Source organism: Antedon bifida, chromosome 8, assembly GCF_963402885.1.
Source record: "Antedon bifida chromosome 8, ecAntBifi1.1, whole genome shotgun sequence".
NCBI classification, from domain to species: Eukaryota; Metazoa; Echinodermata; class Crinoidea; order Comatulida; family Antedonidae; genus Antedon; species Antedon bifida.
Window position 1 is genome coordinate 22,382,876 of NC_136233.1, and position 24,335 is coordinate 22,407,210.

The following is a 24,335-nucleotide window of genomic DNA, read 5'->3' on the forward strand; positions in this document are numbered from 1 at the left end:
TACCATATTTAGGCATATCACACTTCTTTTCACACAAACTAGTTTGATAGTGTAGACAGAGCTTAAGGATTCTACTTTTAAATTCAAGAACCCACCGTGCCTTCCATACCTATCACCTTGTTCCTCTATGGTGTAACCAGTTATCACTAGTTGCTAGTTTGTTTCTAATTAAAAACTATTTTTTCCCAGAAATGTTTGAAAGAAGATGATAAACATCGGACAGAATTGCAAACATTGGTAGACTCTGAAGTAAGTGAAAAGGAGAAATTAAAACAGCGAATAGAAGAACTTGAATCACAATTAAGAACTAGTGTGTCGTCTGAAACTGCTGTTGAATCTTCCAGCAGTACTCCCCCTGCTTCTTTAGAACAAGTATCTTCAATTAATGAAAGTAAATTTGTTTTGGATGAAAAAGAAGATCAAATATGTGAAAGACTCGCAGAGCAAACGCATGAAAGGAAATTATCAAACGATGATTTGACACAGAAACTTAGCGAAATTAACATTGATTCTACAGACAATGGCATCCAAGTGTTTGAAAATGTCGATCGGACAAACTTAGATTACGTAGAGAATAATTTTCACGAGGAACAAGTAACGAATTTAGATGATTCAGACCGTTCAAGCTTGAAATCAGATGGTTCGCACTCGGATGATACCAGTTCAAACCGGTTACGTGGAGGATCTGAATCCGGGTCAGGTTCAGAACGTGATACAAGTCCTCGAAACACGATTCATTTCGCTGTTTCTACTGACTCAAACTTTCCTGTCATTGAAAACGCAAGTGTCAATGAAAATAATAAATTTGAAATCGAACCATTAGTTGTTGAATTGAATAAAGAAGATTACGACGACGATGATGATATAACCATTCCCGTAGAGCTAGATTCACCGCCTCCGACTGGACAATTGCATCACGTTAAAATGGCCAAAGAGGAGGTAGTCATGCACGAAGCACCAGAATTTTTACATGATAATGATGAACTAACTTTGGATTTATTACCGGGAAGCAGACCTCACAGTCTGATTTCTGTTGGGTCGACGTCGACGACAGATGGTCTAGAGTACATCGGCAAACCTCTTGAAGGTGCAGCTCACATGCATGCTATACTTTCTAAAGATAGCCTGTTGGACCATGGTAAGTTACAAGCCTAGAATTTTTACAGGAGGTTTGTTTATCTACAGAATGGGAACAATTTGTCGAGCTATAGGCCTAGACTAGTCTAGTTAGGCCTGTTTACCAGCACTTCTGCTGCTGATCTCTGATTTAAAAGGGGCACTTAAGGAAAGTAGAGGAGGGGGTGAAATGCGGTTCATCCTTGAATTCCAATTTGCATGTATTCAAAATAAGAAGGAACACTTGTTGAATTATTACTTGTTCTTTCATTGAATTGAATTCAATTTATTCCGGATTTTACAATACAAGCTCATACATCACACGCTAGACCCGGGAGACTCCAACAACAAACTCAATGGGACATCCCAGCCTGCAGTGACACACCTTCACAAATTTAAACTAAGCAAAATAGATTGGTTAAGACCAAACATTGGTTACTTCAAATCAGATCAAATATAAAACTCATATAAGATCATATAATAATCATTTTAAAAAACTGTTTCTTTTTAACTTATTGGTTATCTTTCAGAACATGAAAACATTGTGTAGCAATTGTGTATCCTAGCTGTCACTTTCCATTTGATAGTTGATGCGGCATGCTGGTATCATGCCACGATAGAAGACAGAAAGACACTGGAGGATGAACAGGTACAGGCCAATGGTTCTATTGGATCTGCATCCAGGAAACCTATACAACAGAGGACAGTCTGCGTGTGATCCACTTTCTAGTGTTTTTTACTTGACCTAGTGATCCTACAATAACTGATGCGCTCACGATGTTTACAAACTTTGACTGACCTTGTCTAATACAATACCTCACCATTAGTGCCTGCTAATCATATAATCTTCATTTAATCATGTTGTCATCATCATTATCTCTATCTTTATCATATAATCATTGTCAGATCATCATTGTTTTCTACAACAAAAATATTTCAATATTTAATGATAGGCATTTTTACCAATGACATCTCAAATTAGAGATTGAAACTTAATGACCAATCTTTGCTCTAGTGCCTTCGACACAAATATGTCAGCATTGTCAGCCATCTACCAGTGCCAGTGCAAAATACTTCTGATGAACACTCGGTATGTTCTGATGAACACTCAGTATGTTCTTATAAACACTCGGTTCATTCTAATAAACACTTGGTATGTTCTGATGAACACTCAGTACATTCTAATAAACACTTGGTATGTTCTGATGAACACTCAGTACATTCTAATAAACACTTGGTGTGTTCTGATGAACACTCAGTATGTTCTAATAAACACTTGGTATGTTCTGATGAACACTCGGTATGTTCTGATGAACACTCAGGATGATGTCATATACTTAAGATATCTTTGAATAATGTTATAAAATGTGTGTCTTTATATTCTTTGTGTTAAATATTGTAAAAAGCATCATTGATATGTAAACGCTTGTAGATATTGACAAATTAAAGATGTATTCTTATACAGCTACAGATATTTGCAATGTGTTAGCGGACATTGTCTTTTCTTCCAGTATGTTATTAAACAAAGCAAGTAAATATATTAAAAACTTTCCATAGATGTAAATTTGTCCGACTTGTTTTTAATTTTTGAAAACAAAAACAAGACAATATATGTACAAAATGTAATCGTTTATATTTGTCAAATAGTGTAGATGAATATAGTGTATTTTTGAAATTTATATTTTAAGGTAATAAAAGTGATGATTTAATTATTATTATCTGCCCTGCTATGTTGAGTTGATCTCTTAACATTAATAATACAACATATATTGTATACACTTCCTTTTATACTAGCATTAATGTATTATTTCAGTTTGCACATTTATTTATTGAAAATGAGAAATATTTTTAAAATATTCAAAATTTATATGATGAAAATGATTTGTAATATCTCCCCAGATTGTTTGACCCAGCGCCAAAGCTCTGTGTAGTCAGTCTGTTTTGATATTTAGCAGTAACCAGCTGCGGTTTAGCAATAATAATGTAAAATGAATAGTGCCTATAAAGATAGCCAAATGTTAAATGTTTTCCTATTTATATATAAATTGATATTCCTACTCAACTGAAAGTTACCAATGGATCCTTTTTATTATGATTATCGTATCAAAAATGTTTATAATATTCCTACTGAACTTTATAATTGGATCCCTTGGATCAGATATGTTTTAGTTTTCGTATTTTACTTGTCTACCACTTCTCTGCTTTCTTATGTTTTAATGCTTGTTTAAATTAATTTACAATTTGATTAAGAGGGTAGTGTATCAGTTAGTACTTGGTTTAACCAGGTTATTGTTTAACCAGGTACATGTTTAACTAAGTTATTGTTTACCAGGTTAATGTTTAACCATGTTATAGTTTAACTAAGTTATTGTTTAACTAGGTTAATGTTTAACCATGTTATAGTTTAACTAAGTTATTTAACAAGGTTATCTTCTAACCAGGTTAATGTTTAACCAGGTTATTGTTTAAAGGGGAGGTGAGTCGGGGAAGGTTGAGATATAAACAATCAAAAGACTGTATAATTTATTCAAGTTTTTAAAATGTAAAATTTGTAATTAATGTATGTCAAAGGTTATTTGTAAATCGTTAGATTGGCTAGTAAGTATAACATTTAGAGCTTTTTTTTTTAAACTGCACTTAATTGTAAGCTGTATCCATCTGAGATATTAAGTAGGCTTGACTTTGTGATGACCAGAACCAATGACTTTCTGTGGTGCCATGGAAAAGGACAAAAAGAATTTGGGTTTTCCTTATTCAATTGTTATGTCCACCAATCTAGAAATTACAAATAGTCACTCTACATTCTACAAAAACATTTATATTATACACTGTCGTAAAAATCAATTTGCATAAAATTCTGGTCATCATTGAATCAAATTTTCCTTTTCTGTTATCTTACTATCAATGTTTTAAATCATATTTTGTTAGAGGTTATATTTGCATTGTTTTAATAATGTCTTGTTAGGTTACAATAATAATGCATCAATCTTTGTAATAACTAATTTATTTGATTTATTTGATGAATAATATTTAAGGTCTCAATACCGTGTAACACAATAGCTATTTTATATTCTCAAAGTTTATGATGGTAAAAAGACATATTTAAATAATCAGCATTATCTTACAAACGTATGTGCAAATACCTTAATTAAACAATATATAATGTGACATGCAAATTGTATTTTAAATTGCAAATTGATTGGCTACTTGGTGAATCACAGGTGATGGGAGGAGGAGGATGGGGGTGGGCAAAATGCCAGGTTAATGATTAACCAAGTTAGTCTTTAACCCTGTTAATGTTTAACCGGGTTAATGTTAAACCAGATTAATGTTTACCCAGGTTATGGGGGTGGGAAAATGACGTTCTTCCATTCAAAATCGAATTCCGGACAATTAAACAAGGTACACCAAGTGTACTGATATCTGAAATCTAAACACAATAATGTTGAATATTGATTAAACTTTATCAATCCAATTGACAAAATATCGCCTCTGTATGCTCTTGCTTAATGGCTAGGTCTAACACTAGACAAGTGTATTTATGTTATGTTATATTTTTCACCATTTTATATTTAATAATCCCAATTGGAAGCAGTTTAGTCTGGTAAATCTTGCTGGTAAAACCGGCTTTGGGAGAACAATGGAGCGGGCACCAATGGGAGGGGAGATAGGGGATCACATGATAACTAACCGTAACAAGTTGATTGTAGCACACTTCTGTCAGTCCTATAAATCTACTGTACCTGCTGTATGTCTGTTTGTCATAGTTTATTAAGAATCATGAGTTCATCTTGCAGAGTTGGTGAAGGATCTAATATATAAAATGTGATTTATTGAAGAATTTTCTCATCATTTATAGAAATGTATTAATTTAATTAAAAAAATGAAATTCCACCAAGTATCTGTGGTTATGTTTTAAATTTATTGTGTTTTGATTTTACTTGTAAACTTACAACAGTGAGATATGTGGTGGCACCAACTTGGTGGACTGACCTACAGACCGACAAATTATATTGACGATAAACGAAATGCACACGCCACCACACCCTGCTAAATGTTAGAAGAATTCAATGTGACTAATTAGAATTTTTAACTAGCGCCCTCACTAATTTTAATCTGACATTCCGAACATTTCCGATTACCCACGACAACTTCCCGAATTGTGTGGTATATTGAGCAGACTATCGAATCGACTAAGCAGCACTGTGTTCAGGAATTAGCAGCCGCCAGTGTTATTTAGAGTGCGCTAAATAAAAAGAGAAACTATTTTACGCTAAAGTTAGCATATTGCGCCAAATCATGGCGAGAAATATACTTGATTTATTCGTGTATACGGTTGCTCTGGTAAGTTTATATTTGTTTTATAAATGGGCTGAATACTTCCAAGTCTAGGCTACCTACCATCAGTCACCACCACCACCGTTTTCATCTTTGCTCATCCGGTGTTGTGGGTGAGGTGGGAGAACGATATTGTTGAAATACATAGGCTACTATACGATTTTATAATCATAAATTTGCTTTATTTTTTAGTACGAGTTTATATTTAATGTATGTGTCTTCAATTTACAGTGTTTTTAAATTCAATACTTGAATTTCTGTTAGAATACAAAAACTGCATAAATTATAATTTATTTATAGGCTATCATCATCTATTTTTATACCTCTATGCTACAATCGTTCCTTCATCCCCCATTCAAGAGGAGTCATCCAGTAGACATTATAGGAGTTCTTTTTAGCAATAAACATTCATTTATCTCAAACCCACGAATTTATTTTGTTGGGTTTTGTTTTATATCCATTTTTTAAAACATTTTTTTTACATTTAAATGAAATAATTCGCATGTAAAATAGTTTGTTCGCTTACTTTTATTAAATAATATCAATATTATTATGTTATTTATGTTTCTTCTCCTTTCTCTCTCACACAACTCCCCCTCTTCCCCAACCCCCATACCTATGTGAAATTTGTTGATGCATGTTTTCAATAAGATTTTCTGAATGCCAAAAAACACAATTTTTTGTAATCTAGTTTTATTTATAATAAATAAAACATATTTGCTCTGAAGATGTGTGTGGAATACTTTATATTTCAAAGCATTATGATTTTACTGTTATTGTTACATGTATTTTCTCACACTAAAAGTACTGTGGTTCAATCACTATAAAATCCAACAAAGAGGACACAGCTTAACTTACAATTACCAAAATCTTATAAATGAATTCTTTGTCTAAATTCATCTCAATCATGTAGAAATTCTTTCTTAAATTTGAGCCCAGCACAAAGCAGCTGGTTGTTTGAACGTGTTTGTTAAATCCCTGGTCTGGCAATAATTAACTCGTAGTTAATAACCATTGTTCCTCTGAATATTGTTCATAATATAATATTCGCCTCATTAAACGCTTTCTTAAAAGTCAAAAAGAACCGTTTTTATTATCGTGTACGATTATTAGTAAAGAAGGATAATATTACAGCGAAACTTGCGTTTAGATTTTAACAAATTAGTAGGATTTAGATGTATTTCAATATAAAGTCAGATGTAATTGGCCAAAGGGATCAATATTGTGAACTGTAATCATCAAATGTTTGCTTCGAGATTTGAAAAATTATATACATCGTCATCTGATTATTTGTATTCAAGATTTTCTGCTGATTAATGCCAAAAAAGCATTATTTTTTTTTGTAATCCAGTTATATTTAAGATAAATAAAACATATTTGCTCTCAAGATGTGTGTGGTTGTCAGTTAATCAGAAAGATGATTGATTCAAGATTAAACAAATTATTGCTAAAAAATAAACAATGTAGAGAATCCGGTCATGTTCAGACATTGAACATACAGAGAACGTAAAAACCATGAACAAGATCCTAACAAAAGTAGAATGACTTAAAAAGATGAACTTAATAAATGTTAAAAGTCTGGCTGGTTTTATAACATGCATGCATATAATATGATCAATACAATATTATTGCAGTCCAAAAAGCAGTTATATCAGCATTATGCAAAAGAGGATTAAATACCTTATTGTCCATTAGAAAAATTCAATGTTTATTACCCTCAAATATTGACTAAAGCATTATGGTGAAATGTGTACTATGTTCGTGTTTAAAACCATTGCAACATAATATATTAAGAAAACATCTCAAGCATTTGAACACTATAAAAACAATGTCAAAACAATTATTGTCTCTGGTCATAAATTTATCATAAAAGTAATTGCCTGTATGGTATACAATTTATACCATATTATAATGAATATTAATTTAAATAAACTGACTGCGATAATCTTGTAAATTTTATAAAGGACTATAAAAATAGTGCTTTGACTTGAATGTACTATTGGTACTACAAGAGAATAAAAGATATTATAAATAATAAAAAACATTGTAAACTCATAAAAGCCTAACAATATTATGGAGTGTTTTGAACCTTTTGAACAGCGCATGTTTAAACTGTAATTCAATTCAAATTCTTTATTCATCCTGCAATGGGGCAATTTAAAGAGGACTGAAGTAATAAAAAAAAAATTAAAACTTTATCATGTTAATATTAATAACCTGCAGTAAAGAAGAATAGCTTTGAGAAAAATTATGTGTGAAGTAAAGTTTGCCTTATTAGGCATGAAATTCTGCTGCTGAATAAAAAAACCTTGTGTTAATCAAAAAAGACAACACACACACTGGTATTTTGTGACACTAGCCAAGTATGGTACTTGTGCCAATGTGTGTTGAAACTTAAATTCTGAAGTACACTACTGTATGCTATTCTCTATCAACAAGGGCAAGTACAACATGTTATTAATGTATGTTAATAAATGGTGAAGTATACTGATATATATATATATACTCTATAAAGAAGGCAACATACAACATGTTATATAACATAAATGGTGAAGTATACTATAGGTAATGCTCAATAAAGAAGGGAAAGTACAACATTAGCATATTGCTATGAATATTCATGAGTTTAGGCATTAGTTTGTACTACAGTAGGAATGTACACTGTATGTAATGCTCAATAAAGGAGGGAAAATACAACATTAGCATATTGCTATGAATATTTATGAGTTTAGGCATTAGTTTGTACTACAGTAGGAATGTACACTATAAGTAATGCTCAATAAAGAAGGGAAAGTACAACATTAGCATATTGCTTATGAATATTTATGAGTTTAGGCATTAGTTTGTACTACAGTAGGAATGTACACTGTATGTAATGCTCAATAAAGGAGGGAAAGTACAACATTAGCATATTGCTTATGAATATTCATAAGTAGGCATTAGTTTGCACTAGGAATGCAGCATAGAAATGAGCAACAACCAAGTACTTATGATAAAATTGATAATGTGAAAAAAGGCTTATGAACGCTTTAGAGCGAACAATGAAATAGTTTAATTTTAAGCCTGTTTGTGAGCGATTCTGTTCCACTGTTGTTAGGCTTTTATCAGTTTCTTTTCTTTGTCATATTCTGTGTCATTTCAGGAAATGGTATGAATGCATTGTGTAGGTGTATAATATATGTCAAGAATTTTCAGCTTATAAACAGATATTTTAATTAATAAAAATTGACAAATATTAAATGAAAAATAAAAAAAGTATGTGCTCTCATCTCCAGAAACCTCTAAATTGAAACAAACTAAAATATGGAAACAAAAATCATTACAAAATTGAGTTAAACTGCGTTAGAATAATTTTGACATGATTCCAAACATTTCACATAAAAATAATCCAAATAAATTAAAATGTTTGGATCATCTTCGACACCATCAGACATTTGTAGATATATTCTATAAATGTTTAATTTTGTTTTTGTTGGGTTTTATCTTTCAAAATTGAACATGAATTACCTTTTAAGTTTGAATACATATCAGTAAATCTATAATTAGTAGTTTTGATGATGTTTGATTGGCCGTTTGATGTCGTATCTTCGTTAAGTATCATACATAATCTTCTTTACGCTGCTGGATTTGCAATGGACATTCGTTCTACAATCTAAGCTACCTAATGTATCATTTGCTCACGATTTCACTTAGACAATGATTCTGTTATTTTTTTTAAATTGAAGCAAGACCAAACAAATGTATTTCAACAGTTAAGCCAATTATAATTATTATTGTAAATCTTGTAAATAACATTAATAACCACAAAGAACACATTTTTCCATGGTAATATATCTTGATAATGTCACTAGAATGTAATTAACTTGTAACAGAATACATTTGTGCTATATGGTAAATATTTTCTTATAAATAACAATACCATGGAAATTATTTATTTATCTTGATCGTGTCATAAGAATTTAATTAAATTTTTCAAAGACGATTGTGCTATGAATTAACTTTAGTATGTTGTGATTAATATTCTCCAAGTCTAACTATAACAAACACAATGTTATTAAACTTATATTTAATATGGCTTTTCTTAGTAGCTAAGGAGTAAAAACTTAATATTTGTATGTTAGGGACTTATAATGACAGTATTTATTTTGTATGTAACTAGAGGGTTTCTGACAGTTTATAGTAGCTAGGGAGGTTGATTTGACAGTTTTTATTGTAGTAGCTAGGGAGTTCTTAGACAGTTCGTATTAAATTGTAGTAGATACAGTAGGGAGTTTTTAGACAGTTATAATTTTAGCTGGAATACAATTCTATAGAATTATTAATAATACTGTACTATTCTCTCCATGGTTACAATTATATACCAATGTACTTTATAGGTCAATATATAAAATAGATAATGTAGAAGCCTTAGTCATCCTAAAACATCACAATAAATTACATTTATATTTTGCATTATTCAGAGGCAATTATCCACGCACAACCTATTGCAGCCCCTAAATGAAGTAGTAGCTGCATTATTGATCCATTATGCCGCAATGGGAAATTGTGACGGAGTTCATCAAGTCCTCCTTTTACTATTAATTAAATGTTTGGAAAGAGCTCTCTGTCAGAAGATAATAATCACTATTTACATGTTTTTTAACTAAAAATACATCTGACAAGATCTGAGTCACTAGAAAATATTTATGTTGAATAAATTTTACTTAAAGGAATATTAGGTGGTGTCCGATCATGTACATGTAACTTACGTATGTATTATTATGTAACATTATGTAACTTAATGACTATAATAATTCTGTACTTGAGTAAGATAAGATAAACTTATTTGTCCACAAATGTTGATAACATTGATGCTTACCATAATCTACTATAAAAATTAATTTCATAGAAAGTTAATAAAATGAATATCCTATAAATAATCTATGATTTTACTGTCAACAAACTAAAATGTAAAAAATTTCTGATTGTTTGATTACAACATTCTGATTCAGTTGAGACATATTACTTGTGTCTTGTTTGCGGTTGATAAACATTTGATTTAAAATTGTGAGCGATTGAAAGTTGAATTTAATTTATAGTTTTCACTATGATAAACTGTCTAAATTTAGTATGATTTCATCCATTTTGATTGGTTCGTTTGTTTGGAGATGAAATCAGATGATTAATAAGATTGTAAAACATTGAGTTTTTACTTGAGATTGTAATAGAATATAAATATTAAACTGTCACAAATCTCGTAGGCTTAAATATATTACTGTAGTGTATAAAAGTATAAAATCAATATTATTTAATTTAAAAAGAAAAAGAAGTAAATGTTTTTTAAATGAACAGTATGAATGAATGAATAAATTAATACATTGTGAAAACATTGCAAATAGATTAGGAAATACAGATATTTAATAACGATAAGATAATTATAATATAAAGTAGAGAATAAGAGAAGGTGTTGAAGTGACATGGAAGAAAGGCACAGTAACATTGCTTAGTTTTCTTCAGTCCTGAGTTCAAGGAATGTATTACTAATAACCAAGACTGTATTATGACCAAGATAAATCCATTCTTTTAAATAAAATGAAATTTAGTTATAGAAATTTAGCATTTTAAGATTTTCTAACTTTTTTAATGATGATGATAGTGCATCAGTTAAAAATTACATTAAATTTTTCTTCTGGGTTTCAGACTTGGGTCTGCAAGATTACTTAGCCAAGACTTTATTACGGTCAAATTAAATCCATTCCTTTAAAATGAAATATGCATTAAAGTTTATTAAAATTATTTCTCTAGGGTCTTATGATGTGCCTGAACAAACTTGATTATTAAAAAAATTGAAACATTAAATAAAAAATGTGAAGAGCCTTGAATTTGGCAATAGACTAGGTTGTTAATGGTAATGAGTCAAGTTTAGCCCAAAGGACAACCACGTCCATCAACACAATTTAAACATGCTTTGTTTGTTAAATGACAAGTAAAGTGTTAACAATTAAATATAATTTAATGTGTACAAATTTTTGGTAACAAAAAAAATAAATTTATATCTTTGAAAGTTGATGACAGACTGAATGGAGCAAGTGGTTAGTGACTTGGTGGAACCATGGAGAGGGTGGAACTAGCAATGAATAGGACTATTAAAAAGTTAACAAATATAACTACTGATAATTTATGTTGCATTCATTGGTTGATCCAAATTTTTTCAAATAGAATGTGGTAGGACCACAGGAGAAAATGTTATTATTCGCTGTGATTTATTAAAGCTCTTTTAAACCACCACAAACAACATACCTAATTCTAATATGTTTACTGTATTTTGTTTATATAACATGTAGTTGTTAAAAACGATTTTAAATTATCAAATAAAATCAAACTTTTTATTCATCCCATCAAAACAATTCAAACATAACGAAAAGGAGTAAAGAATTTTAAGAACAGATGAAAAGGACCTCTAGTGATTGGAGGCCCACTAAAAACTAGTTACATTAAGATAATAAATAAATAAATAAAATCCATATAGATGAATAGAATCTTAAATGCTGTAAATTATTATTTAAAAAAAAAAATTATGATGATTTATAGTTGAGCAAAATGATTATTTGATATACTTTTGTATTTCAGTTCTGCGCAATAACCATAAATTTCAATTAACCATTTTGTTTTTAGCTACTAATGGTGGCTCTATCTTCCTATTAACATATAACGACGGTTTCACAGCGCACATATGCATATAAATCTATGTTAATTTCAAACCTGTGAGATATAACACATTATTCAAATACGATCATAGATATGTTGTCGTCTGAGTTGGGTATGTACACATTAAGAGCCACATTGAAAGATGTATATTCGCTGATGAGTGACAAACTTAACAATACTAATGGCATACATACATTAGCAATGTAATTAGTCTTGATAAGAAATTGAGGGATCATCTCAAATATGTCAAGGAGACGATCTCGAATCTGATACGTAATGCCAAATAATGAATACATAATTTGTTTATTGGTAAATTCGTTGTTGAGTGAAAATCCAAACCATTTAAATTACAAATTTTATTAATTTATTTTTATCGGTAGAATAACTATACAATCCCAGAATATAATCACTGAAAAAAAGAGAGTATTGTGGGAGCACTTGGTATTTCAAACATTTCTTTTAATGTCAAAATGGTAAAAACAGTTATTTTAATATTTTCTTTTAGGTTACATTTTCATTAAATGGACTCGATGCAAAACGAATTGAGCCACGAATTGCAATGAGCTGTGGTAATGTAAATATGCACGTAGATGTGGCCACGGGTGATTGGGTACCGGATATGAACCGGCAGTCTGGATGCATCTCTGATCATGATGATATTCTCAATTATTGTCGTAAGGTAAATATCCTATTTCAAATAAAATCGTCTGATTAAAATACTAGACTTGAGATTCATAATTCTCAAATGTTGTTGAAAAGGTTTGATTAGTTTTCATAAAAATGAAGTCAACTCAGTTGTGCGTTTGTTGATTACGTCCAATTTCAGAATGAAAATATGGAAGAAATTTGATGAACTCTGTCTAATGCCAGATCGTATTCATATAAAACTGTATAATATCATATTCATTATTCGATTCAATTGTTTATTTTTCCTTGCCATTTCCATTTTAATATCCATGGAAATGAATATTATTTTCTGCATTGTTTCACAACTGAAGATGTTTGAACAGTGTGAAAGGACCTTATTATTTATAACACAACTTATCTGTTATGCAAACATTATAATCTAATAACAAAGTTAATTTCACACCCGTCCACACGGCTTAATTCCGTCGTACCAATCAATTAAGAGTTGGTTCATTAGTAGTGCAGTGTAAACAGTTCATTTATTATGCAAATTGGACATCATAGCTGATTATTCAAATGACTGGCTTCTGTTGATACAAAGAGAAAATGTATTGAAAGGATAATGATAAAGGAAGATGTGGCTTCAGATTTAAGAACAGAGAGAAGAGAAAGATGATTTAAATTACCATTCCTTCCTATTTTAACACCCTCCCCCAATTGAGGCTGATGTGAATCAATTTTAAGAGTAAGCTTTATACTATAGGTAGAAATTCAGTTTTCATGTAATATTATTTTTAATATGTATGTGTGTGTGTGTTTCTTTTTCTTTTTTTTCCCCTTTTTCAATTTGATCATGATAATTTGTCATGTTTACCTGAAATAAGATTAATCATCTTTACCTTTTATATGTTGTTTATATTTGTATGGAAGCACCTCCGAAAGGTGTGTGCCACTGATTCTACAGTGAGTACCAATAAAATACTGAATACACTATCCAGATTCATATACATGTATATATATTTATAATTTTAACATTCATATAAGGTATTTCTTTAAATTAAATTATAGTTGAATTAGAAAGAACTCTGACCATTTTGGAATATATTTATTTAAATTAAATTACAGTTGAATTAGAAAGAACTCTGACCATTTTAGAATATATTTATTTAAATTAAATTACAGTTGAATTAGAAAGAACTCTGACCATTTTGGAATATATTTATTTAAATTAAATTACAGTTGAATTATAAAGTCTGTGACCGTGTGCGATTCTAGATTTCTATGACCATATTTGTTTTACATCATTTCACAAAATGTTAATGTACACCGCAGTGCTCTTCATAGTAAATGACATATGGTTATGATAGTTGTTCAAATTAGAGTGTCTTATCTCAGATTGCTTCTAGATTAATCGACTATAATGCATATTTTTCAGATTTTATGTTTCGTTGAACTGAACGAAACAGACTCGCTGCGAATACAAAATGTTTAGTGTTTTTTATATTCAGTAGTAAATTGGTATTCAGTGTCTAGATATTAAAATTCAACAATAAACATTTTAATGATAATGCTGTAGTTGAAACGGAATAAATTGAATATGAGTGGATATTTTAATGATAATACCATAGTTTAAACAGAATAAATTGAATATGAGTGGATATTTGAATGATAATACTGTAGTTTAAACAGAATAAATTGAATATGAGTGGATATTTTAATGGTAAAACCGTAGTTTAAACAGAATAAATTGAATATGAGTGGATATTTTAATGGTAATACCATAGTTAAAACAGAATATATTGAATATTGAGTGGATATTTTAATGATAGCACCATAGTTTAAACAGAATAAATTGAATAGAGTGGATATTTTAATGGTAATACCATAGTTTAAACAGAATAATTTGAATAAAATTGAAATTTTGTAATATCCTAGAAATGTGTACTGTTGAAAATTAACATGGTATAAATTGTTGTTTTCAGTAATTTGTTTTTTCTATTTTCTGTTATAGCTGTGTTCATTCATTGTTTTATCTACATTTTTATTCCAAGATCAAAATAAAACATATACAAATAATAATAGAATAGCATACAAAATGAGCAATATTTTTAAATTCTACTTTAATTTAAAGTATGGTATACTTTCTGTAGTTGGTTGGAATATTTTTCTTTTTCAAGTGGAATTTTAATAGATTCTTCAGAATACTTGATAATTTTTTCACGACATACTTGAAAAAACAACCATTACCATTTCAGTTTAATACTTCAAATTGGATTAAATTTTCAAGTTTTGGAAACATACTAAATGTAGTAAATATATCAAGTCACTGTGAGATTGATAAATTAAGATATTTAATTAAAAATGGATTAATTTGAAATGATTCATTGAGTATTTATGGATTACAAATCATAAATGACATCACAGTTTAATGGTAATATGGTAATAATCACAGCACTGAAGAAGGGCTAGTGTTGTTCGAAAGCTCTGCTAATTTTTCTGGCTGTTTTACTTTAAAATTTTGATTTAGCATTTTGCTTATTTTATTTTGTATCTCCATTGAGATCCAGCCACTGATACCCAAAGCATTGTCATTTTTTCAGTATATATTTTTCCATGTATATATGGTACTGTGTAATAAAAATCACAGCCCTGATGAAGGGCTATTGTTGCTCGAAAGCTCTGCTAATTTTTCTGGCTCTGTTTTACTTTAAAATTTTGATTTAGCTTTTTGCTTATTTTATTTTGTATCTCCATTGAGATCCAGCCACTGATACCCAAAGCATTGTAATTTTTTCAGTAATTTACCTTTGGATTTGTAATAATAACTAGACATGAAACTCGTCACTTTGACGAGTTAGTTATCCGCACCACGACAAACGCCACGTGCACGTCATACGTTGGAATATTGCACACAGATAAAGATTATGGCATTATGACAAGAACTGAAGAATATGACATGCTGTTAGTGCTGAATTTTGTGTCATATAGTATATACATGCAAACAGTATAAGCTGTATACATATTACATACAGTGTAGAATAGGTGAAATTACGGGACCCGCCATTTATTCCAATTTTTAACATGGCGACGGTATCAAAATGAAACACTTAGATAGCAATTTCAGAAAGGAAATTATCTCAGGAACAACATATTAACGTGTAGAAGAAATTTGAATACGTAAAATATAGATGCGCACCCTTTTAAATGTGATGAACTATTACGCAAAATATGAAAATACGACTTTTTTTATTCAACTGGCCATATGATGACGTCACAACATCCGATTGGCAAAATGTTTACATGAATTCGTATCTACAATCCAATAGCTTCCAGAAAACGTTTTAATCGTGATTATCACATTTTATTCTTACGAGCTATTACAGATTAAAATTTACTGTAAAGATGAAATTAATGACCCACGTAATTAAAATTTTTAGGCATGATGACGTCATAAAAATTAAAATATTTTTATCTCATGCTAAAGAAAGTTGATTGACCTACACAATATATAAATGTAGGAGAAAAAGGAATACAGATAAGCGCGATGCGCTCCATTGAATGTGATGAGCAATAACGAAAGAGACAAAAATCCTATATTTTACATTCGTGTGGCCATACGATGACGTCACAATGTTTTTTTAGCCTTATTGATGCATGATCCGATATCTACAACTCATCAACTTCTAGATTTTGTAATAAAAATAAACGGTTAACGGTTTACTTTAGAAACTATGACTGTTTAAAAAAAGACATAATTTTGACGATTTTTTAAGCTTTTTCATAAAAAACGTGCACGAATTGTCTAATTCAACGTGTTCGTATGGCGTTATTTAAACTGGAAAAGGTCTAAATTGTTTTCAAAATCACTGGGAAAGGCTTGAAAAATATAATTCAAGAGAAAAAAATATGTTTTTAACGCTATGTGCGCACCGCGCGCATAAAAAATTGCGCGCCCGTGGGAATTTTTGACATGCTCAAAATGACAAGAAACGCGTAAAAAGTTGATTAGAAATTAATTTTGCGCATTTTGAAATTTTAAATGCGCGTGCGCGCGTAACTTCTTGTCAAACATGCCATTTTTAATCCGTAGAAAGTTTGCCCCTGATATGACTTAAATTTTGTCAAAGTGTCAATACTAAATGACTTTTGGTTTTTAATCTATGATCAATCATTGAAATTCATAAAATTGCGCATAAGTCACGTTGCGCAACTATGACGTCATTCAAAAATAGGAGGTGCACAACTTCACGTAAATGCCCATATGTTGTCAAAGTTATGAAATGTTATGTTTACACATTTTAGAGGAACACGACTCACAAAAAGGAAGGAAGGAAAGAAGAATAATACAGAAAAAAAATATTGATCTCATACAATTACAAGGAGTTATCCGCTTGGTATACCAAGCGGATAACTAATAATACATATGATTATTAGAATAATTTAATTGACTGATGACAATTAAATCCTGGTCTTGCATGATTGACTGATTTGTATTCTATAATAGTGTTCTATTCAGGGTTCTACTATATTGTATTTTAGACACACTGTCAATCTCTTCACAATAATATTCTCTATTATATTATGATTTGTATAGCGCCATTCCATGGGTCATAGGTCATGTCCCTGTGGACTAACCTGTTTCTCCCCTAAGTATCACATAATGCCATTTCTAACTTTCGTCTGTCCATGATGTTTACTCCTTTGGTTCTTTACTGGACCTATGGTTTCCGAGAAAACCGTGGAACGAGTGAGCCGTGATAGCTATGGGTAACGGTTCCATTGCCTTAACCGCTAGGCCACTCGCAACAATGTGATTGCAAGAATCAGAGGCCTATACACTTTCTATTTAGCATTTGTGTTCAACCTGTGACAGACATTTCAATGCAAATACACCATGTATTGAATATCGATTGTTTGTTTAAATATCAACCTTCATTTACCAGTCCATTGAAATTGTTATCCAGAAAGCTCTAACTGATACTACTGTAGATGTTATTTATATTATGACACACTTGTTGCTTGTTATTACTAGTTGCATTTTTTTAAACTTTGATTCAGAAGTTTACTAAAATTACATTTAAAAGGTAAACATCCTCATGACACCATTATAAAAAAATAACTTGTTTTACAATCTGTGGAGTACACACGTTTTATCCCCTACTTTGCTCCTTCCCCCCATTAGTCAACCATTAATAGCTTAAGTTCAATCTTAGTAAAAGTTAGTCATCAAGGAGTCCATGGTGTAAATACATTTCTTTATCATTAAGTTTAACAGATCCTTGTTCCTTAGGGCATACTTAGAAGCAGAGAGGTGATGTATTTTAATATTATGATTAAATGAAAGTAGAGAAGAGGAAAGTTTGAGAGCGATGTTCTCACAAGGTATGAGAGATAATTTGAAATAGAGGAAGCATAAAGAAATGTTATGAAATACGGTAAGCGTATATAATTTGTGTCTGAGACACTGATGAAATGATTAAAGTTAAAGTAAGTTTAAAATGCAGACTTTGGTTAAATAGCATTTGATTTTAGAGCTTTATTCAAATTGATTTAAAACCACAAAAGATCTTCACTGACATTAATATTTAAATTAATCAGTCTAGAAGACAAACATTTTATTTCTAAATTATTGTTTATACTCATTTTTGTTGGTATATTATTTTTGAAATCTACTATCTTTATTTATATTGATATTTTACATGACACATTGTACACGTGGAACTTGTTTGTAAGTTGGGATAGACCTTTTGCACAGTCATATCCTATCATAGTATATAATAAAGTGTGCTGCAAGATTACGAAGACTTGTAGATGTTGTTTAGATCAAGCAAACATATTGTACAAGTAATTTCCCAGTGGTGTTGAGCTTAGTGCCGTAGCCGGAGGGAACCAAGCATTACACAAGACATTCCCAGTGCTGTGAGCTCAGTGGCGTAGCTGGAGGGAGCCAAGCGTTACACAAGACATTCCCAGTGCTGTGAGCTCAGTGGCGTAGCCGGAGGGAGCCAAGCGTTACACAAGACTGTCCCTTGTATGTTTCTAAAGCACCCCTTTAGGGATAGGTAATGCAATACTGGAATCTGTCAACATATAATGCTTGTTCTATTTTGCTTTGTATGGTGTCAGAAAATTATTATTTATAGAAAATATGGTTGCACATGTTTTGATATACAGTGTACAAACCTGGCATTTTGTTCCTTCGCTAGTGCTCAGGTTGGTATTGAATTAATCTAATTCAAACAAAAATATCCCTATATATAGAGTGTTTGATGATAAATAAAATATTTTTTAACTTTTTATTAACTTGTAGTTTCAAAAGGAAATGGTCTTTTGAAAAGACCTTGCTCTTTATTACGATTTTAAATCAAATTAATTTTTTTTCAGTTTCATTTTTTTGGTTTTGATTAAATAGTAATATGTTGTAGTCATTGAAACATATGGATATTCCTTTTAGTGTCTGTGGTAATGTTATCAGGGCTAATAGCATTTAAATTAATAAATAACTGAAAATATCCAAATAATTGTTTAGAATTGTATCATCTGTTATCAACCTAGCAACCATTACCCAACAGCCTTTAGTAACAGTCAGTGCCAGTTGTCGCACCGACCATGAAGTGTCCACTCAACAGCTTGAAGAATCAGACTACTTTAAATGATGGCACTGTGACCATGGTGATTGACCACTACAGGCCTTCATGCTTGACCATGAAGTGTCCACTCAACAGCTTGAAGAATCAGACTACCATTAATGATGGCATGGTGATTGCCCGGTAACTACAGGCCTTCATGCTGGACCATGATGTGTCCATCGAAGGCTACCAACTATACTGTAGTTGAGTCCTTTGTCCCAAGAGGTTAGGTCAACCTCATTCATGTGATCTTTATTAATATGTGACCATATGAACCTGTTTCATAGATGTCTTCTATGAAATAACTTGGTGCTTGGTGAATTTCGGAAGAGGGATAGGGAGGAGGGAAAGCTTTCCCTTTGCATTTTATTTTTGGCTACACAAGTGTCAATGGCCAGAGGAAGGAAAATATGGTGGGCAGGCTTTCCCATTCCGTTTGGTCTTAAGGCCTGCGTACCATGCACCAGTCAGTAGGCCAATAGGATGTATTATTCTCTTTATTGATAGACATGAGACTCAGCTGTCATATCTGTCCCGATTGCACATGATAACTGTAGGCTAGCTCTACAGGAAAGATAGTCATATCTATATTTAGCAATATTGATCAGCTGGGCCTGGGGGCTGTCTTACTGAACCTCGCTGTAAGACGCAGGAAGGATATTTTAGATTTATATTTAGCAGTAACGTGCTATTAGCTAGCCTGGACACTGGGATTAGCGTGAGGTTATCATAACTTGATTATCTTGGCTAGGGTTGGGGATTAGTTTTGAGGTATGGGGAAGCAATGATGGCGCATTTAATCCGCGATGAACTCGGCCCCAGTAAATTATGTCATCCAGGTCTGTTTTTATTTTTTTCCCCGATTGTACACTAAAAAAAGGTTCAAATGCTCCGGTTGGTGATAACAGAATAGCATAATCCAAGAGTTCCAACAATTTGAACAAAATTGCTATACCAAACTCAATGTATGCACATAGTACCACCATGTGACATGGCATATAAACATATTACCATTATACAGGATATATAAACTAGCATAATTCTTGTAAATTTTAAACATGGTTATTGGTAGTCAACTACAAACCTTAATTAACAATTTAATGATTAAGGACATGAGGACTATAAGATATAGTGAATCTAAATAGAGAGCTGTCAAAACAAGCCTTTCATGCTATAATGAACTTAAATAATGCGTGACTCTGTACGGAATACTTAACTACCGGTGTGTAAAAATTAAATGAAGAACTGCATAATGCTACTGTAAGGTCAGATATTGTCGGGTTGCCTATTATATTGGGTTTGCACGATGAACTGTAGCAGAGCAGTGAGAAGAATAAATTGAGTATATGCAATTGTAGCTTTGTGATTCTTTTAAATCAAAAAGTTAAGGAAAGGAATATATTTTTATAGAGTTGCATGAATGTGTCAATGCCCAATATATTTTATTAAAAGATCGTAAAGTTTGCTCTCAATGTTAAAAAAAATGTACATTTTCTAAACATTCTTATCATATCACTACCATATTTTGGCATGCCACTACCATATTTAGGCACATAGTTTGATAGTGTAGACAGAGCTTTATATTAGTGGAAGTATTGAGGTCGTCATCAAATATTTAATTAACAGACTAATTATGTAATTACAAAATGTAGGAACAACTGTTGTCTTAAAACAAAAGTGACAGTAATAAAGTGATTTACCTTCATCTGTCTATTGATGGAAGGAAGTAAAAGAAGTAATCATGATAATGTGTAAAAATTAATTAAAAAACAGTGATAATTACTTATTTGTTTTAAAACAATCACCATTTGTTGAACAAAACTAAATGATCTTAAACATTTTTCATAAAAACATGTCAAGATTAATTAAAAAGTTAACTCATAGTTGTTTTGTGGTTAGGATGTTTAAAAAAAAAACTTGTTCATTTTCCTGTCATGACAGTAGCTATGCTGTAATTAATATTGATTGATTGTCCTTGGAAAATTGCATTGAATTGTTCTTTTCTTTAAAAATGAAAAAAAATGTTATATACCGTTTTAGCCTTGGCAGTATTACTACAATGGCACGTACTGTAGCACAATAAAGCCATTGTTAAAAAAATAATGTAATAGATAAATATAGATCCACTAAAAACGTAAATTATTCAACTTAAAAAATCATAAAAATAATACTGTAATAATATATATTTCACAAATTTTCGCTCGGAGCAAGCATAGGCCCTAACAAATAAACTGCTTTTATTGCCAACAATAATAAAAAAAATTCATAGATTTAAAAAAAAATACAAATAATACAAATACTAACTAAATTAATACAAATGAATTTAAATGAATTAGGTTGAAATACAAATATTTCATCTTCCACTTCTCTTGCCCTTTTTCAGATTTTTGTAACAATTCTAGTCAAAATTAGGAAAACTATAAATGTTGAGAGCAAATTTTGATAAACCAAAGGCCTTGGTACAATTTGTTTTTTTTAGAGCCTTGACAAAATTTACGATCATAATTGCATTGTTTTTATCGATGTAATTGTGGCTTCCTGTTAGTTAGACCCTAGATGCTACTTTCCAAAATTTACCATATTAGAACTTTTTTTTTAATCCCAGGGTTTCATAATTGTACATGTTTCGTTGCTTTATCTCGTTATCATTAGCAGCATTTAATGCTAACAATTATAATTTTCAAATCCATACTACCACCAAAACATAATGTGATATGTTATCGCAATCATATAAATGTATAATAATTATTATTATCATAGGATTAAGCTGTGATAATATGTTAATGGTTATTGACATTTTTATTTAGGTTTTTGCGTATACATTTTGTATATCAACTGCGATTGAACCAGTGTTACAGCATTGTTATTATTTAAGACTAATACATATTGATTATAGCATTTAAATATTCATCAATATGTTATTAATATTTTATTTAATATTTCCCAACATTATTACTAAATTAATCCTATTGCTTTTTAATTACTTATACTTGCTTACACTTAAGTCATCTGCATTTGAGTCACTCCTTGATTGGCTATTTTCCATGATTACTAATTAACTTATCATATATTGTCAATATCGTCCTGTTGAGCAGGATGTGATAGCATCTTGACGTGGACGCACAACGTAATAGTCCCCCACACAATTCCAAGGTTTCCTTATTGATCCATTAGAAAATGTCAAGACGTTTCGGAGAAATCTGAATCATGTTGTTATTTTGTCTTTAAAAAAATAAGATGGAGATGTAAATGTATACAATGTGGTATAGCTAGATTCTTATAATATTATTATTAAATGAAAATGATTTATAGTACCCTTTATATTACAATACTGTATTAATAATGATGTGGATATAATCCTTTGTCTTTAGATTGAAATCTCTTGAAAAGAAAAAATGAAAGTATTAAAAAAAATGTTTTTGATTTTATGTTTTCATGTTCTATCGTTTTAAATTTCGGATGTTGTGACATAATGTTTTTAAGTTCTATAATTAAAATACAGATACCGACATATTGAAGAAAAAAAATCTGATATGCTTGCTTCATGAAAAGGATTGACATTGTGCTTGATAGAGGATGAATAATCATTTATGCGTAACTTTACAGATAGCGGGAATCCAGGTGGAGGGACCCAACAACCCTGTTCTTCAACAAATGTTGACAAATACTGTACAAATGCTAGAATACAAGATGTATTACTAGGTTTTTTAAAGTGCACATGAGCTAGATGTGTACACTGGACCTACGGTTTATAGTCCTTATTCGAGAAGACTTGTTCTACCACCAAAACTATAGAGCTAGTGAGCTTGAATTTGCTTCTTGTGTCATGAGGCTATGTATTACGGTTCCACTGTCTTAACCGCTCGGCCACTCAACGTTTTATTTTGTCAGTATAGAATGATGAAAAGTTGACCATAAAATATTTTAGGAATTCTACTTGGATTATCGTTTCAACAACTGGTCTGTTATGTTGTTGTAGCTCCTTAATCCAATGTCCTGTGTATGCAGCCATATTGAGCTGAACAAGTGGTACGAGATTAAAGGGATTATTATAATGGATTAGGCTTGATCTTGGGATTAAGTACAGGTTTTGTGTTAAGAAAACATTGCATTAGCTATTGCATATTTCAAACGGAAATGATTAACATATTTATTGGGTTATTTAATTTAGATTTAAGTAGATGACATAATTTCCAATTTTAAATAGATGAAAGGGTTTACTGTAGATAACGATGAAAAGGCTTGTGTGATGCAGAAAGTGGGGGAAACATTCGCTATCGATTTGTTGTTGTTTTCCCCAATTTCTTCCCATAATGCATTGTGAAACCGTGCTTTCTAGCGATATATCAAGCTATCTGTGCTATAAATGATAGCGATATCAAGTAATCAGGCATATTTGATTAAATAACTTCTTAAACTTTTTCTTTTTTTTTACATAATAATTACTTGTACCTCACATAATATGTCATGTATGTCAAAGCAATTTTCTCAGTCAACTGTAACTTATTAAAATATTTTTACATTTTTTATTTTCTTTAGGGGTGGGTGGCTGCGACACGCTTGTATTTTCTGTGTAAAACAATTATTTTTTTTCGTTTTATAAGTAGTTTCTAATACGACATATTAAGTTCTTAGTAAACTTAGTACAAAATCTTATTGATAACCTACATAATATCATTAAACTAGGCTACAACGAGACTCACTACAGCATAGCGCATTAAGTTGCAACGATATGTACAAATTTGAATTTGTGTTTACGAGCAATAAATAATAATAAATAGTCGTGCAGATTCCTGAGTTAACAACTTGAGAAAATGAATCGTCGCAATTATGCAGACCACGTAAGATTTTGTAAATCAAGTCGGGAAATTGTCATTTTATTGGAGCAGATGTTTCAAATTACTTGATATTACTAATCATTTTTTAGCCATTTTAGAT

The 24,335-nt window shown here is 30.8% G+C and overlaps 2 protein-coding genes across 11 annotated transcripts in view; both read left to right on the forward strand.

Moving 5' to 3' along the window:
• Positions 1-5,017, forward strand: part of LOC144850354 (rho guanine nucleotide exchange factor 12-like) — a 79,893-nt gene extending 74,876 nt beyond the window's left edge. For 8 of the 10 annotated variants that reach the window (XM_078707619.1, XM_078707620.1, XM_078707626.1 and 5 more), the window contains 2 exons: positions 190-1,138; positions 1,647-5,017. In XM_078707619.1, the coding sequence (XP_078563745.1) occupies positions 190-1,138; positions 1,647-1,666 (969 nt within the window). In that variant the 3' untranslated portion in view covers positions 1,667-5,017. The remainder of the gene's footprint in view (positions 1-189; positions 1,139-1,646) is intronic. The other 2 variants (XR_013614079.1, XR_013614078.1) reach the window with 2 other exon arrangements.
• A 282-nt stretch (positions 5,018-5,299) lies between these two features.
• Positions 5,300-24,335, forward strand: part of LOC144850355 (amyloid-beta precursor-like protein) — a 34,265-nt gene continuing 15,229 nt past the window's right edge. The window contains exons 1-2 of the mRNA XM_078707628.1: positions 5,300-5,460; positions 12,647-12,820. Of these exons, the coding sequence (XP_078563754.1) occupies positions 5,416-5,460; positions 12,647-12,820 (219 nt within the window). The 5' untranslated portion in view covers positions 5,300-5,415. The remainder of the gene's footprint in view (positions 5,461-12,646; positions 12,821-24,335) is intronic.